Consider the following 17,007-nt stretch of genomic DNA (forward strand, 5'->3'; position numbering starts at 1 on the left):
CTAGATACACTGTGCAATGCCATAGTAGTGTAACACTACGTGGTAATAAAAACTTTCCAACGACTATTATTACAGCATTCCACCTGTGAACGGCGTGTATCGCAGGCTAAATTCAAATCCATCATCTACACGTATTATCCTTATGTTAATAGCTGCTTACCTGGTGCTTACCTGCTCACTCAGTCCATGACCCTCGGGTTCGGACTCATCATGTCCTCCTCCCTGTTCATGGCTAGTACCACCGTCACCCTCTTCCACCATCTGTGCCGCCTCCATGGGTGGATCGCTACAGCTAGCCCCCTCGCCCTGTCCACTGGTGCTGGTGGTGCTTGATTCACCTGAGGTGGAGGGGGCTCCCGAAGCACCTCCACTGAACATGTCCGTTATTTTAGCACATTTTCCGGCGGCTGGATTTTTGAGCCTTTTGGCCCTGAGCTTTTCAGCTCCACCTTTAAGTTTACGCTTTGGTTTGTCCATTGCCGTCTTCCACTCTCGCAAACTCGCGCATAGCTAAATACAGGGAAGAGGTGGGCCGTAATAATTGGTTCTGTCTCAGATTAAAGGGCCGTCAACATGACATCGAGGGAAGCCGGTCCACCGGGAAAATGCCCGGTATGCCAGATTGCCAGTCCAGCCCTGATTCACTGGGTTAATGTGCCGTCTACTGAACATCCCTCCCTCAATCCTCCGTCTTTGAGTTAAGTCCGAATGAAACAGTAAAATGTATGTTTGAACACTGAGTAATAATAATAATAATGTACATAAAGACGATCAGTGGCTTTAAATAAAGATGGACGACACATCTCCACGTCCTCCTGCCGAACAGAACTGGAGTGAATCCACGGTGTCAAGGCCTCGCTGTACATTCGTATATTTATCATTCGATAGGAGAATAATTTATTTTCACCACAAGTAAAACACAGAGAGAATGTATCAGAATCATTGATTAATGAAATGAATAGGATTTTTTATTCAGTACAGAATGGAACAGTTCATTTCAACATTAAAAAGACGTCGTGGTGACACTAGACAATATATTGGACAGGACAACATCACAGTGTTAGACGTGTATGACCACTTTGATCCTGAATTTCATTCCTGATGTAAAACATTTAAAACCAAAAATCTTGACAAATATATATTTTGTCAAATGATTCCTAGGATGTCGTTCTCGAACGTCTATTTTGATTTCTGTTTTTAGTTTGGTCCATGTCCAATCTGCTAACATGGAGGAGGCGGTATTTACGAGCTGTACTGCAGCCAGCCACAAGGGGGTGTCCTGTCTCGTCGTCCATCTTTATTGACAGACTCAGGACAGAAGACGTGGAGTTTAATGATCTGATTTTAAAAACGTAGCAGAAGGAAAATGTGTCGCTTCATTTACCTGTTTTGATTTTTCTCTTTTTCAGCGTTCGTTTGTTTTTTGTCCGTCCCATCGACCTCGTTGATTCTTTTCATGAATCGTTGTCGGTCATGAAAGACGAAGAATCCAAATCCATGGTTTTAAATCCTGTTTATATAAGTGACTGAATCTGAGCATCTCTCAGAGTAAATGTAGGTTTATCCAAATGTCTATTTCAAAGAGCAGCGCAAACTTCATTTTATTTGGATCTCCAGTCATGTTGATGGGACGTCGACGCCTCTCGGGGGAAACCAGCTTTAACATCCGCTTTTATTTGTGACTCTTCACCTGCATCATCTTTTATTTCTGTTAAAAATCATCTTTGCATCCAAACAGCATCCAGAGTGATTCACACTGAGTTCCACTGAGAATCAGAGTCGGGGGCAGAATACGAGTGACGGCCGTGGGCTCGTCCTGAGTTTCTGATGACAAGTGTCCTGCGGAGCCCCGCCCCCTCCATTGACTTGTTGTTGATCGTGGTAAATGCTAGTGCCTTTGCTGTATTGTGAAACTGGATATTGATTGTACTGTTGTACTGACAGGGCCTGGGGACAGTCAGGCGCTCTATTTATTATTGTTGACTCAAATCAATCATATTTTTCTATGTAAGTGCTTTAAATAAATTTGCCCTTTTTTTGTAATCGTTGTTTTGAGGGTTTTTGTTTTTCTGCAGACAACGTGCAGCGGCCGGGGAGAGCACAGACCCCTCCTCAGCTCCTGCAGAGTTTCCAGTGAATTCAAATCCTGAGATTATTTCAATTCTGACCCTGCGGAGCCACAAATATCCCAAGATATCCATGAATGTAATATTTATTTAATCTTCCATGCGTTTGATTCGGCCGATGAAAATTGTCAATACAAACATAATAACTGAAGAATCCAGACACTTCACATGCTCTTTAAATGTACGCGTCAGTTCATTAATGGTTTATACTGAGATGACGTGTTGGTCACCATGACAACATACAACATGTGGATGTGTCTAGAACAGAAAATGATAGAAAGACTTTGACGTTTTACAGGTTCTGTGTTTACCTGTTATTTATTTACATCTTTTCTCGTCTTCATGACCAATTAAAGCACTTTTAAGGTTCAGTCTGTAAGATTTAGGTGAAACGGATCTATTGGCCACGTCCTCTGGAGCTCTGTCTCCACTCTGCCTCCCAGCAACAAGGCCCAGTCAGAGCCGCTCTACACACAAGCTGCTGCTGCTTCAGCCTCTGGATCATCAGGACACAGCTCAGCCTCCGTCCACACACACTGTCCTCTTCACACTGTCCTCTTCACACTGTCCTCTTCACACTCACCTTTACAAAGATGGTGGCCACCATCTGTTGAGAGAAGAAGACATCAGTGTTGACAGAGACTCACTTCATCAGCTGTGAGTCAGTGATGCAGCACATCCAGTATAAAGAGCAGCAGGGACTTCAGTCCTGTTCAGAGGTGGAGCAGCTTCCTCTGCTTCATGTTCACGTGTTGGAATGAACACGCTAAGAGCTGCACACACTTTGACCATCACGTGTGTTTCCTCTGCATGTGAAAGTGCAGAGTGGACACTTGAGAGGTGGATTTCCTGCTGTTACAGGTGAAGACATGTGTCACTGTGTGTTGATGAACATGTGCTTCTGACAAACTGTCAGTGGACAGATGAGACAGATGGACCTCAGCAGAGCTTCTGCTCTGTAGACAGCTCATGGTTACCATGGTGATGATGCTTCTCTGAGGTACAGGCTTCAGTCACACTGATCTCAGAGCTGTGACAAAGAGCCAACTGATCAGTTCTTCACTGATGAAGTAAGAGAACAAATTGAGGACTCTCTGAGGACACACACTGTCTCTGAGGACACACTCTGACTCTGAGGACTGTGATGACCCTTTCCAGTATGCCTGCCTGTCTCATTCTGCTCTCTTGCAGTTGCTGGGAGTTGGCTGGTAGGCGGAGCCAGGAGGGAGTGCCTGCAGGTACCTGCCCTTTTGGGTAGGGCCGGCAGAATTGATAAAGGACCCTTTGCAATCATGGGTCTCTCTCAGCTGGGCCTGCTGCAGCCACATGTCCTTTGTTTGGTTTGTTTGCAGCTTTCAACACACACTACACCATGTTTTCACCCATCCACACACTCCTAACAAGACCTTCCTACTTACACAGCCCATCCAATAGTTACTTTTTTTGCTTGTAAACTATTTTCTGCTTGTTATATCTGTGTGTGGCCTCCCTTTTTGTTGCCGGCCTTGAGCCAGGCGGTAACAAATGGGGGCTTGTCAAGGACACTTCAGTGCTGGGAATCCGGTAAATGTAAAGTTTTGTTGAAGGGAGTGTTCACACAGATTTTGGGTTGCTCTGGTATTCATAGGGACTTTGTTGCTTGACTATTTGTATTCCAGTTAGCATGTTGCTCCATAGATTTTGGCCTGTAAATGTTGAAACATGTTTTCCTGAACTGCCAGGAAGGGTTTGAGGGCTGGTAAGTAATTTGGAACCCTTATTCTTGCTAAGTATAAGCAATGTGGGGCACTGTCTGTCTCCATTGATCTTTTTTTGTTTTAGTTTGTTGTTTTTGTGCAGTAAGTGGTTAGGGCAGTGCTCGGGTGCACTTCCAGGACTGTCCAGGTGATTTTCAGCGTGCTGTAAGTTAACCGGGTCGCTGGGCTTTGTGCTTAATCCATCCTGCCACAAACCTGCATGAAGTCTAGTGTTTAGTGAGTCAGCTGGTTCTGGTTAGGCAGTTAGCCAGAGAGCTGGGCTTCCATATTTTAAGCAGCCGTTAATCCTGTTGCATAGTGATGGAAAACTTTCACTGTTCGTAGTTGTGGCCTATCTGTGGTGTGTTGTATGGAGTGTCAGTGCTGGAAAAAGCACCCCTAGGTGGTGAAACTGTAAAAATGGCTTCAATTGAAGATTTTGTTCAGTCTCCATGTGAGGATTTGCTCTATTCTTATAAGAGAGATCAGATCGTGTGGCTGACTATTACAGTGTTGAGGTTTCTAAGAAGCTAAATGAAAACGAGTTGGTGGCAACGTTAAATGCCCAATTGATGGAGCTGAATATTTTGTCTTCGATGGAGTGTGCAAGTTCTCCGGGAGAAGTAGCTAGTTTGTCTGATGTAGCTTCTGCTAAGGTTAGTGGGCCAGGTAAAGTGTTGGCTCCTGTTTTGACTGGGCTTGGGACTGGCTTGACATTTGAGGAACAGAAATTATAGGTTGGATCTTAAGTGAAGTGAAGGTAAGCTTCAGGCTGAGCCAAAGGTTGAAGAGTCAATTGCACGTGTTCCTCTCACTCTGTCATTTGATGTTGCTGTCAGTTTACGGTTAGTTCCAAAGTTTAATGAATGGGACCCTGACATTTTCTTTGTGTTGTTTGAGTGTTTAGCGGAAGTGTGTAATTGGTCTGATGCTGAGCAGACACTACTACTTCAATGTGTGCTCACTGGCAAGGCTCAGGAGGCTTTCTCCATCTTGAGTGCTAGGGATAGTGGCAGCTATCAGTTGGTTAAAGCTGCTGTGCTTAAGGCATATGAGTTGGTACCCGAAGCTTATCGACAGTGATTCAGGACACTCAGGAAAGAGAAACAGTCGCACACTGAATTTGCTCGTGATTTAGCCACTCATTTCGGCAGCAGGTGTGTTGCTTCTGAGGTAGAGACCTTGAAGGAACTGATTTAGCTTGAGCAGTTTAAAAATACTCTGCCTGATCGGGTTGTAACTTATTTAAATGAACAAAAGGTAAGCAAGGTTTCAGATGCTGCCAAACTGGCTGATGAGTTTGTCTTGACCCATAAAGTTTTTTTTGGGTGAGAGCCGTGGTCGTGGTGACTCTGGCTGCAGGGAGAGCATTGTGGGGGTTTTCCCCTGCAGGTCTTTGTCAGAAGGGATGGGTAAGTTTTCCGCTAAAATAGATCGCAGTTTATGGGGAAAACTGGAAAAGATTAAAGCCTGGATATGTTTTTGCAAAACCCTCTGGGGCTGCGGCGTCTTTGCGTGCAGAAGAAAGAGGCCATGCCGTTGCTGCTGTGCGAACACACACAAAACCCTCTTCCTCAGAGTTGATGATTGAGTTTCCTGTGGTGGAGCAAGAACAGGCAAAATGTTCAACTAATGATGAGATTGATCCTGGTTAAGCTGCATTTGTGTCAGATGGTTATGTTTCACTGGTCAGGAGCGATAGGAAAGTACTTGTAAAGATACTGAGAGATTCAGCGGCACTGGACACATTTATTGAGGACTCCGTGTTGCCTTTCTCTTTGGAGACAGACACCAGTTTCACTGTTGATGTTTGGGGAATGGGTTTGACTGTATTTTTCAGCTCCTCAGCATAAACTGACCCTATTTTCAGATCTGGTGCAAGTTGACATGACCATGGGAGTGCGCCCTTCTTTACCTGTGGGGGGAGTACAGGTCATCTTAGGGAATGACCTGGCTGGTGATCGTGTGTGGCCTGTATCCCCTGCAGTGGTGGACACAAACCAATTTCTCTGGTAGAAGATTTTAAGTCTCCCAAATATCCTCTTGTAGTGCTACCAACGCCGCCTCTGCATGCCATTCCAGTTGCTGAACATCCTTTTGAGCATCTGATTATTGATTGTGTTGGTCCTTTGCCACGTTCCAAAGCTGGTACTAACTTTTTGCTTACGGTCGTGTGTCAGGCTACACGTTATCCTGCTGCCTATCCCCTTAGGAACATCACCACCAGGTCGGCTGTGAAAGCACTGACAAAGTTCATGTCTATTTTTGGAATCCCAAAGGTTGTCCAGTCTGACCAAGGGTCTAATTTCTTGTCGAAGTTGTTTGCAGAAGTGTTAAAACAGCTAAATATCAAACATTCGCAGTCTAGCGCCTACCATGCTCAGAGCCAGGGAGCTCTTGAGAGGTTCCATAAAACCTTGAAGTTCCTGGGAGGAGGAATTACCCTGGCTGATGTTAGCTACCAGTGAGGTGTACCAAGAGAGCCTGAGTTTCAGTCCCAATGACCTGGTTTTCGGTCACACTGTTCAAGGCCCTTTGGCATCCCTTAACAGTGACTGGCAAGCGAAAGAGGCCCCAGAAAACTTGAAGCATTTACCTGAAGCTAACAGAGTTGGTGAATCTGATTAAAGTTTATCCCTGCCTGTTTAGAAATACTCCATCTCGTACTAATCATATTGAACACGACATTGACGTTGGAGAGGCCCAGCCAGTCAGACAACGTTTTTACCATATGTCTCCAGACAAGTGTGAGCAGTTAGAGGTAAAGGTCAGTTATATGTTAGAAAACAACATTGCTGAGCCTTGTGCGCCCAGCTGGTCTTCCCCATGCTTGATAGTGAAAAAGTCAGATGGTACACTTAGACCTTCTACTGATTTGAGGACAGTGAACAAAGTAACCAAACCTGATTCTTTCCCAATCCCAAGTATGGAGGATTGTGTGGATCAGGTTGGCTCTGCTAAGTTTGTTCGTAAATTTAACTTACTTAAAGGTTACTGGCAGGTGCCTTTGACTCCTCGAGCTAGAGAGATAGCAGCATTTATCACACCCAGTGGCTTGTATTCTTACATCGTGATTCCATTCAGCTTACGAAATGCTCCTGCCACCTTCCAGCGACTCATGAACAAGGTTGTGTCTGGTTTGGTGTGCTGTGTACCTGGATGATGTTGTGAATATAGTGACTCTTGAGAAGATCATCTTCAGTGCATCAGGGCCCTGTTTGACCGTCTGGCCAGGGCATCTCTCACCGTCAACTGGCGAAATGTGAGTTTGTCAAGGCGACAGTCACCTATCTGGGCAAGGTAGTTGCCCAAGGGCAGGTGCCATCCTGTGCCATCGCCCAAAGAAGAACATTCTACTTTCTTGGGTATGGTGGGCTACTACTGTGGGTTTTGTAAAAATTTCTCCACAGTGGTTTCTCCGCTAACTTCTCTTCTTAGCCCAAAGGTTAAGTTTGAATGGTCCCTTCACTGTCAAGAAGCTTATGAGTCTGTGAAGTCTTTGTTGTGTTCTGCCCCTGTCTTAGCAGCTCCCCGAATGAAGCAGCTTTTCTCTCTCAATGCGGATGCTCGTAAGGTGGGAACTGGGACTGTACTTATGCAGATGAATGAAAATGGTGTCGATTGCCCAGTGAGTTTCTTTTCTAAAAAGTTAAACTCTCACCAGTTAAATTATTCCATCATTGAAGAGGAAGCATTGGCACTCATCTGGGCACTGAAAGACTTTGAGGTTTATGGGGGGGCGGAGTGGAGTGGAGTAAGTCCTTTAATGGTGTACATGGACAATAATCCTCTAACCTTTCTCCATTCACTCCAAAACCCAAATCAGCACCTTATGTGTTGGTGTTTGTTCCTTTAGCCATTCCATTTAGACGTTCGTCATATAAAGGGAACTGAGAACACGGTGACTGATGCCATGTCTCTAGCTATACCTGTTTAAATTCACTTGTGTGCTTCCTCCCTGCAGTGTCTCTGGCTTTCCTTTCTCTTAAACTGCTTCCTAGGTACCAAGGTTGCAGAGGAAGGTGGCTTCAACGGTCAAGGAAGTAGTTCATCTGCAGGTTGTAAGGATTTTTACACGAGTTACATGGATATTCACCAGTTAACATGGGTTGAACGGTTGTTTACATGTTGACATTAATATGCCTGAGTGTTTTGATGTCTTCAGCTGTTTGAGCTTATTATTTATTTGGAAGTTGGTTGTTTTTTAGTGGCTGTAGCTGAATTTTGGGGATCCTAGTTAGGCCCCCATTTTAAGGGAGGGGGTGTCACAACCCTTTCCAGTATGCCTGCCTGTCTCATTCTGCTCTCTTGCAGTTGCTGGGAGTTGGCTGGTAGGCGGAGCCAGGAGGGAGTGCCTGCAGGTGGCCTACAGAAGTTATAAAGAACCGCCCATTGCAGTCACGGGTCTCTCTCAGCTGGGCGTGCTGCAGCCACGTCCTTTGTTTGGTAGTTTGCACATTGCAACACACACTACACCATGTTTTCACCCATCCACCATCTCGTAACATGACTGAAGACCTTCCTACTTACGCACCCTATCCATTAGTTATTTCCCTATCCATTAGTTATTTCCCTTGCTGGTATAAGTTAAATAAACTATTTTGTTTTATTTTATTTGCCTCCCTTTTTGTTGCTGGCCTTGAGCCAGGCAGTAACAGGACACACATTGTCTCTGAGGACACACATTGTCTCTGAGGACACACACTGTCTCTGAGGACACTCTGTCTCTGAGGACACACTGTGGTGCAAACCTCTGACATCACTACTCAATAAAAACACATGGCGCTATTTTCAGGGACCTGACTGAGAGCATCTGGTATTTTGGTGACAGGATGAGTCTGGAGAGATTGAGATGTACTGGGTGTGTTAGTGGCTGAGATCAACTGAACCAACCAGACGTTGGTTTAAACTTCTCTTCTCCGTCCCTTTAAGGAGAGTGTGCACCACACAACAGTGGAGAGTCACGCTGGTCAGTGGGCGGAGCTTTTATACGGGTTGATCTCCAACTTAACCTGCTTCGAAGCAGGTTAGCCGTTCATCATCAGTTACCATGGTGATTTAACCCGATAAGAAGTGAACGAGCTTCGTAGGACTGAAAAAACTAAACCTGAAGTTAACCTGATAACCACAAATCCTGCTTCGTAGTACAGACCCTGGATCTGTACTGTGATACTGACTGTGTTTAGTAAAATACTGATGAAAGCAGCGTGGACTGACTCCAAACATCTACTGACCTCAGAGTCTCCAGTCGACAGTCTGAACTCTGCTGTAGATCAAGCAGCTCCTTCACTCCTGAGTCCTGCAGCTCGTTGTCACTCAGATCCAGTTCTCTCAGATGAGAGGGGTTTGACCTCAGAGCTGAAGCCAGAGAAGAACAGCTGATCTCTGACAGTCTGCAGCCCTCCAACCTGGATAAAGAAATCTGAATATTTGAATGTGTCCTCCTGTTATTGTGGATCGTCATCATGTCAACACAGACTCTCAACATGCTGCTGACCTCAGTCCAGTCTGTGACCTGAAGATAAATATGAAATCAGACATGTTGGACTAAAGACGAGTCCTGATTCAGTAACAATATATTATTTGGACCCGGTCTCTGTCCTGCAGATCAGTTTAGGAAATCCAGAACTAAACACAGATGAGTTTTAACAAGTAGCTGAATATTTAAAATGTCAAATTATTCTGAGTTCAAGTTATGAATGAAGAGGAATTATGTTAAATTAGAATTAAATGAGATAAATCGTGTATAACTGTTGTGTTATAGATATGAGATCTACAAAAGTCAGTCAGTGAACTGACCTCAGAGTCTCCAGTGGACAGGTTGGACTCTGTAGAAGACCACACAGCTCCTTCACTCCTGAGTCCTTCAGGTCGTTGTAGCTCAGATCCAGTTCTCTCAGATGAGAGGGGTTTGACCTCAGAGCTGAAGCCAGAGAAGAACAGCTGATCTCTGACAGACTGCAGTTCATCAACCTGGATAAAGAATAAAACTTAACTGTAAATTAAACTGAGTTCATGTGTGAAAATAACAAATATTCATGTCAGCACAGACTCATAACATGGAAGATAAATATGAAATCAGACATGTTGGACTAAAGACGAGTCCTGATTCAGTAACAATATCTTATTTGGACCCGGTCTCTGTCCTGCAGATCAGTTTAGGAAATCCAGAACTAAACACAGATGAGTTTTAACAAGTAGCTGAATATTTAAAATGTCAAATTAATTCATGAATTCAAGTTATGTATGAAGAGGAATTATGTTAAATTAGAATTAAATGAGATAAATCGTGTATAAATGTTGTGTTATAGATATGAGATCTACAAAAGTCAGTCAGTAAACTGACCTCAGAGTCTCCAGTGGACAGGTTGGACTCTGTAGAAGACCACACAGCTCCTTCACTCCTGAGTCCTGCAGGTCGTTGTAGCTCAGATCCAGTTCTCTCAGATGAGAGGGGTTTGACCTCAGAGCTGAAGCCAGAGAAGAACAGCTGATCTCTGACAGACTGCAGCGATTCAACCTGGATAAAGAAATGTGAATATTTGAATGTGTCCTCCTGTTATTGTGGATCGTCATCATGTCAACACAGACTCTCAACATGCTGCTGACCTCAGTCCAGTCTGTGACCTGAAGATAAATATCACATCAGACATGTTGGACCATTGTTTCATTCATCACCTTCTTCTCTGTGTGTTTGGTCACTGAGTAGGTTTGTGTCATTAAACACTGTTTAAAGTAGAGATGGCTCCTGACAGTCACTTCCTGTTTGGTTCTATACTCATCAACTGTCCAACGTGCTTCAATAAGAACGTGTCTTATTGTTGAGAACCTGAGGAGGACGAGTGCTCGGCCTCAGTCCACATGTTATTCACTGACACTAGTGATCAGGAGCAGGTGTGTGCAGGTGAATGGAGTTGGGCTGATGAGGTGGACGTGACTGACAGGCTGGGTGAGGGACAGATGACTGAGGGACAGTGAGCAGAGCAGAACTGAGACAATTCAATTTAAATAGATAATGACCAAATAAGAAGGAACGTTGGAAAAGTGAACATTCAAGGATTTAAGGACCTGACCTCAGAGTCTCCAGTCGACAGTTTGGACTCTCCAGTCCAGCACACAGCAGCTTCACTCCTGAATCCTGCAGCCTGTTGTCACTCAGATCCAGTTCTCTCAGATGTGAGGGGTCTGACTTCAGAGCTGAAGCCACAACTTCACAGTGAGTCTCTGAGAGTCCACAACCACCGAGTCTGTAATTAAAGAAAATATCAAATCTGTTAGAATAAAATCAGAAAACACAACATTCATACAACACGTGATCATGTGACCCTCACCCTGGTAAATCCTCTTTTTGCCTCATGAACATTTTATCTTAAAAACACCTCAAGAGAATCCTTTCAGATCTGGTACAAGCTTCATTCAGACTAACAAAGTGGCAGAGGATGTGTTCACTGATTCAACATGTTATTGATCATGTCTGGACTCACAGAGCCTTCCTGCAGTTCCTCACAGCTGGGATCAGTCTCAGTCGACCCTGGTCTGATGTGTTGAACTTCTCCAGGTCCAACTCATCCAGAACCTCCTCTGACATCTGCAGCATGTAGGCCAGAGCTGAGCAGTGGATCTCAGAGAGTTTCTCCTTTGATTTGTTCTCTGACGTCAGGAACTGTTGCATCTGCTGATGTACTGAGTGGTCGTTCATCTCAGTCAGACAGTGGAAGATGTTGATGCTTCTGTCAGGAGAAATGTTATCACTCTGCATCTTCTTCAGGTTGTTGATGATTCTCTGGATGTTCTCTGGATTGTTCTCTGTCTGACCCAGCAGGCCTCCTAAGACTCTCTGGTTGGACTCCAGACTGAGGCCGTGAAGGAAGCGAACAAACAGATCCAGATGACCATTTTTACTGGTGAGGGATTTCTCCATGGTTCTCTTCAGGAGGTCATCCAGGGTTGTTCCCAAGAAGTTCTTGAGTTCTTCTGTGTGTGTGTAACAGTGGAACATGTAGACTGCAGCCAGAAACTCCTGAACGCTCAGATGAACAAAGCAGTAGACTGATTTCTGGAAGATCACACACTCTCCTCTGAAGATCTCAGTACAAACTCCTGAGTACACCGAGGCCTCTGTGACATTAAGACCACACTGCTCCAGGTCTTCTTGGTAGAACATGATGTTTCCTTCCTCCAGATGTTTAAGCGCCAGCTGCTTCCTCCAGATGTCAGCTGCTGTGGACTCGTCTCATGTCCTCCACCGTACTTGTTGTTCTTCCTCTTTGTCTGAACCAGCAGGAAGTGTGAGTACAGGTCCGTCAGGGTCTTGGGCAGCTCTCCTCTCTGGTCTGTGGTCAACATGTGCTCCAGAACTGTAGCACTGATCCAGCAGAAGACTGGGATTTGACACATGATGTGGAGGCTCCTGGACGTCTTGATGTGTGAGATGATTCTGCTGCTCAGCTCCTCATCACTGAATCTCCTCCTGAAGTACTCCTCCTTCTGGGCGTCAGTGAAGCCTCGTACTTCTGTCACCCTGTCAACACATGTAGGAGGGATCTGATTGGCCGCCGCAGGTCTGGAGGTTATCCAGACGAGAGCCGAGGGAAGCAGATTCCCCTGGATGAGGTTTGTCAGCAGCACGTTGACTGATGACCTCTGTGTGACCTCAGACACGACCTTCCTGTGGTTGAAGTCCAGAGAAAGTCTGCTTTCATCCAGGCCGTCAAAGACGATCAAAGGTTTACAGACAGCGAGCGTCTCTGCCGTGAGCTTCTGTAATGTTGGATGGAAAACACGGAGCAGCGTGAGAAGACTGTGCTGCTCGTCTTTCACCAGGTTCAGCTCCCTGAACGAAAGCACAACCAGCAGACCCACATCTTGGTTTTCTAAACCCTCTGCCCAGTCCAGAGTGAACTTCTGCACCGAGAACGTTTTTCCAACGCCAGCGACGCCGTTGGTCAGGACGACTCTGATGCTGCTCTGCTGGTCAGTGAAGGCTTTAAAGATGTCGTGGCACTTGATGGGAGTGTCGTGGAGGCTCTTCATCTTGGAAGCCGTCTCAAGCTGCCTCACCTCATGTTCAGTATTAACCTCTTCACTCTGTCCCTCTGTGATGTAGAGCTCAGTGTAGATCCTGTTGAGGAGGGTTCTACTTCCTGTTTCCTCAGTTCCTTCAGTCACATGTTCACATCTCCTCCTCAGACTGATCTTATGTTGGTCTAAAACCTCCTGCAGACCCCGATCTGCTGAAAGACAAGAAACAATGTGAGACTAAAGACAGAGAATCTGAGAATCTGCTGATTGTTTTCATCAGATACAGAAAAACTAGAGAAAATCAAAGCTTTTGAACTTTGTGCTTTTATAACCAAGTGAAATGTTGATGCTGTATGAAGGAACAAAATCAAACATGTGCTGTTGTCAGAAGTGAAGACATCAGCAGACACATGTACAGTGCTGCTCTGACCGGCTGTCTGAGCTCCAGCTCCTCTTCTGGATCTTTGTCCACACTGGGGACAGGAGGAGTCTCCTGAAGAACCAGACTGGTCCCAGTATGAGGTGATGCACTGTCTGCAGAACCAGTGTCCACAGCTGGTGGAGACTGGATCCTTCAGGACGTCCTGACACGAAGCACAGCGGGACGACTGCTCCTCCTCAGAAACATGACTCCTCCTCCTCTCTCTGTGAAGACATGTCCTGATAAGTCAAATGTCACAGTCACAGGTCGTCATCACTTCTGTCAAGGAGGTTTTGTTTCCACCCTGTATGTTTGTGTGTTGGTTGGTTTGTTCGTTAGTGGGATTATAAAAACCACTGAACAGATCACCAGTAAACTTGGTGAAGGATGTGTTCTGTGAACCAGATGTTCAGAGGACTGATGTTTATGAGTGAGTGAAATTTGGTGCAGATCCAAATAAAAATGAGTATGTAGTGAATTTCAAAGTGGTTTCATCAGGAGCGTGTTGGGCCTTGGTGGAGGTCTGAGCTCTTTGAGGGATTCTGAGAGATTAGTCACCAATTTCAATGAAGCTGTGTCCTAATGCAGGGGCCACACTAGAGGAAACTACATCCTCTTCAGATCAGTTCACAGTAGAAACAGTCTCTTACTTTGTGTGTGAGGGTCCAGGTTCATTACTGAAGGTTACAGGAGGAATATCTTTGGACCGGTCACTCTTCAGAGACACACAGCTGAACTCTGGAGACTCTGCTCTGTCCTCTTCCTCCTCATAACCACTCATCTTCAGTCTGAGAGGAAAGACACTGACACTGACTGTGATCTCAAACACACACAATGAAGACAGGTACGTAAATTCACTTTTTCTTCAAATATAACAAAGTCAACCTCCTACACTGTCTCCCTGTTGTCATGGTAACCTGAGGCAGTTGAAGGTTTATTGTGTTGGACTCAGTCGATCACAGTGTCGAGTCAAACTGTTGATTGACTGACAGAAGTTCATCCTGACTCTTCTTCTCTCGACAGTCCACGTGTAGAAAAACTGACCCAGAGTCTGTGACAGTAAAATAAAACTAGACTGAAAGTATTTAAATATAAAGTATTTATATATAAAGTATTTATATATAAAGTATTTAAATATAAAATATTTTAATATAAAGTATTTAAATATAAAGCATTTTAATATAAAGTATTTTAATATAAAGTATTTAAATATAAAGTATTTAAATATAAAGTATTTTAATATAAAGTATTTAAAAATAAAGTATTTAAAAATAAAGTATTTTAATATAAAGTATTTAAAAATAAAGTATTTATATATAAAGTATTTAAATATAAAGTATTTAAATATAAAGTATTTTAATATAAAGTATTTAAATATAAAGTATATAAATATTAAGTATTTATATATAAAATATTTTAATATAAATGTTTATATATAAAGTATTTTAATATCAAGTATTTATATATAAAGTATTTGAATATAAAGTATTTATATATAAAGTATTTATATATAAAGTATTTTAATATAAAGTATTTAAATATAAAGTATTTATATATACAGTATTTTAATATAAAGAAGTTAAATATAAAGTATTTTAATATAAAGTATTTATATATAAAGTATTTATATATAAAGTATTTAAATAAAGGGTCTTTTCTGGGTAAAGAAAATCACATTTCATACAATTGAGATGAAACGAACTGGTGAAAACATCATGAGGATTCTTCTACATTAGATTTCTGCCAATAGTTCCCTTTCACCTGAATCTTACACACTGGAGCTTTAAGTATAAATCAATACGATCCTGCTGGAGACTGAGGTGAGGACCGCCTCTACTCATTTACATATGGACACAGAAATACACAAGACATGTATTTAGTTCTTATTTATCTATGTAAGTATTTCTGATTGTATTATTGATTTATACTTCAGTCATTGTGCTCCTCCATACTATTAGAGACAGAGGGACTCAGTATGTTTCTATGTCGCAGCAGTAAAAACTCGCTCTTGAACTTGTGACCACTGCGTCTCTGTCCAAGTGATTTTCAGCTGTCCCCATCGTCCCCAAACTTTTGTCCTGAAGCGGGAGAATAATGAACGCGAGGAATAATAGTGTGTGTGCCACGCAATGCATGAATGAATAATATGAAGGATTCATATGAATGTTGCTCGAACACTCACCAGCCTCAAACTTCACGTTTCCTCCTTCAGCTCCTCAAAGTTCAACTGAGTCTGAACACTTTCACTTTCACTGGCTCCTCCTCCTCTCTGCAGTTACTGGAGATCACATGACTGTGTGTGTGTGTGTGTGTGTGTGTGTGTGTGTGTGTGTGTGTGTGTGTGTGTGTGTGTGTGTGTGTGTGTGTGTGATATAACTGTTTGCTCTCTGCTGTGTTAAACATAGTTTTGTCACTCGTTCATTTCATTGCCCTTGATGCTCAGTGAGCTGGGATCTACATGAAGCTGACTTGTGTTAGTGTGTGATGTCGTCTGAACAGTGTCTGGTATATTTCACACAGTATATCTGCTCTGCTGTGGGATGACTGTAATGATACCAGTGCTGAGAGCGAGTCTGAACATGGTTCAACTGGATTTGCTCTGTCCACTGTGATGCCATTGTTGAGTGATCTTCTTCTTTGTGTCCGTGTAGGTTTGACCAGTGAATTAGCATTAGCTGTTTGTAGAATATATATATAAATATATATATATATATGTTCTTCAAAGCTTTTCTACTGGCTCCCCATTCAGACCCTTTGAGACATCTCATTCCATTAAGAACCATCTTTTTTCCTCTCTCTTATTTCTATGTTCATTCCAGGTTTGTGTCAAATAAAACCCCAGATGTTGAAATGTGTTGACCTGATCTAACTGTTCCACATACATCTTTAAACCAGCCTCGCTCATCTTCTTTCTACAAAACATCACTACTTTTGTTTTTTCCACTGAAAACCTGAATCCCCATGAATATGAGCATTTCTCTACCATCCTGATTACATTTCCTATCTTCTCTTGGATTAGTGTTAAGTTTTTACCTCTTGTCCATGAAGCCCCATCATCAGCAGATGATGCTTTTCCTATATCAGAACTTATGTCTGAGTACACATCCTTAATCATGATGGAAAAAAGTATTGGGCTGATCACACTGCCCTGAGGCGCTCCGTTATCTACCTTATACCTGGTCCATGTGGTTGTTTCCATCTTTACCTGGATATATCTATCAAAAATAAAGGTTTGAATCCAATTCAAAGTTCTTCCTGTTGTTCCCATTTTGTCTAGTTAACCATTAAACCCTCTTTCCATATATCATAAGCCGTCTCCACATAAAGAACTCTGCCATTCTAAATTCTTTCTTCATTTGAGCTTCCCTAGTTTCTGTCTCTGAACAGATTGGATCCATTGTTCCCCTCCCTTTCCTAAAACCACTCTGATAAGGAGATAACAAACCTCTCCTCTCTAGATGGAATGTCCTTCTCTCACCGATCATCCTTTCCATTATTTTTCCAACATCTAAGTAAGTGCTATGGGTCTGCAGCTCGTTGCTTCCTTCACCACTTTCCTTACTTGAGCCTGTTATATTCAATGAGCTTTGTTAAATAGTGGGTTCTCTTTAATTCTTTAAAAACTCTATTTCTTTCTTTAATGGTTCTACTACACTCCTCTGTCCACCATGGTGCTGCTCTCCTACTCATTGTCCCTTTGCTT

The 17,007-nt window shown here is 43.3% G+C and overlaps 2 protein-coding genes across 6 annotated transcripts in view; both read right to left on the reverse strand.

The window, feature by feature from the left end:
• LOC138411148 (NACHT, LRR and PYD domains-containing protein 12-like) overlaps positions 1–15,892 on the reverse strand; it is a 29,551-nt gene extending 13,659 nt beyond the window's left edge. For 2 of the 5 annotated variants that reach the window (XM_069530212.1, XM_069530204.1), the window contains exon 1: positions 15,487–15,892. The gene's annotated coding sequence lies outside the window, so the exon portion shown is untranslated. The remainder of the gene's footprint in view (positions 1–15,486) is intronic. The other 3 variants (XM_069530226.1, XM_069530222.1, XM_069530169.1) reach the window with 2 other exon arrangements.
• Positions 2,296–13,261, reverse strand: LOC138411192 (ribonuclease inhibitor-like). The gene is made up of 6 exons (XM_069530540.1): positions 11,347–13,261; positions 10,936–11,109; positions 10,209–10,382; positions 9,662–9,835; positions 9,097–9,270; positions 2,296–2,733 (listed from the first exon to the last, which is right to left on the reverse strand). Exons 1-6 carry the CDS (start codon positions 12,024–12,026, stop codon positions 2,712–2,714), a joined length of 1,398 nt encoding a protein of 465 aa, XP_069386641.1. The 5' UTR covers positions 12,027–13,261; the 3' UTR covers positions 2,296–2,711.
• Positions 15,893–17,007: the final 1,115 nt, after the last annotated feature.

This window comes from Paralichthys olivaceus, chromosome 1 (assembly GCF_024713975.1).
Source record: "Paralichthys olivaceus isolate ysfri-2021 chromosome 1, ASM2471397v2, whole genome shotgun sequence".
In the NCBI taxonomy this organism is placed as follows: Eukaryota; Metazoa; Chordata; class Actinopteri; order Pleuronectiformes; family Paralichthyidae; genus Paralichthys; species Paralichthys olivaceus.

Excerpts from the sequence above, each read along its gene's own strand:
- LOC138411192 (XM_069530540.1), bottom strand. The coding sequence starts at position 12,026 with ATGTTCTACCAAGAAGACCTGGAGCAGTGTGGTCTTAATGTCACAGAG. Across the intron at positions 10,383-10,935 it reads TGTCGACTGGAGACTCTGAG|GTTGAATCGCTGCAGTCTGT; the intron begins GTCAGGTCCTTA and ends TTCTTTATCCAG. Across the intron at positions 9,836-10,208 it reads TGTCCACTGGAGACTCTGAG|GTTGATGAACTGCAGTCTGT; the intron begins GTCAGTTTACTG and ends TTCTTTATCCAG.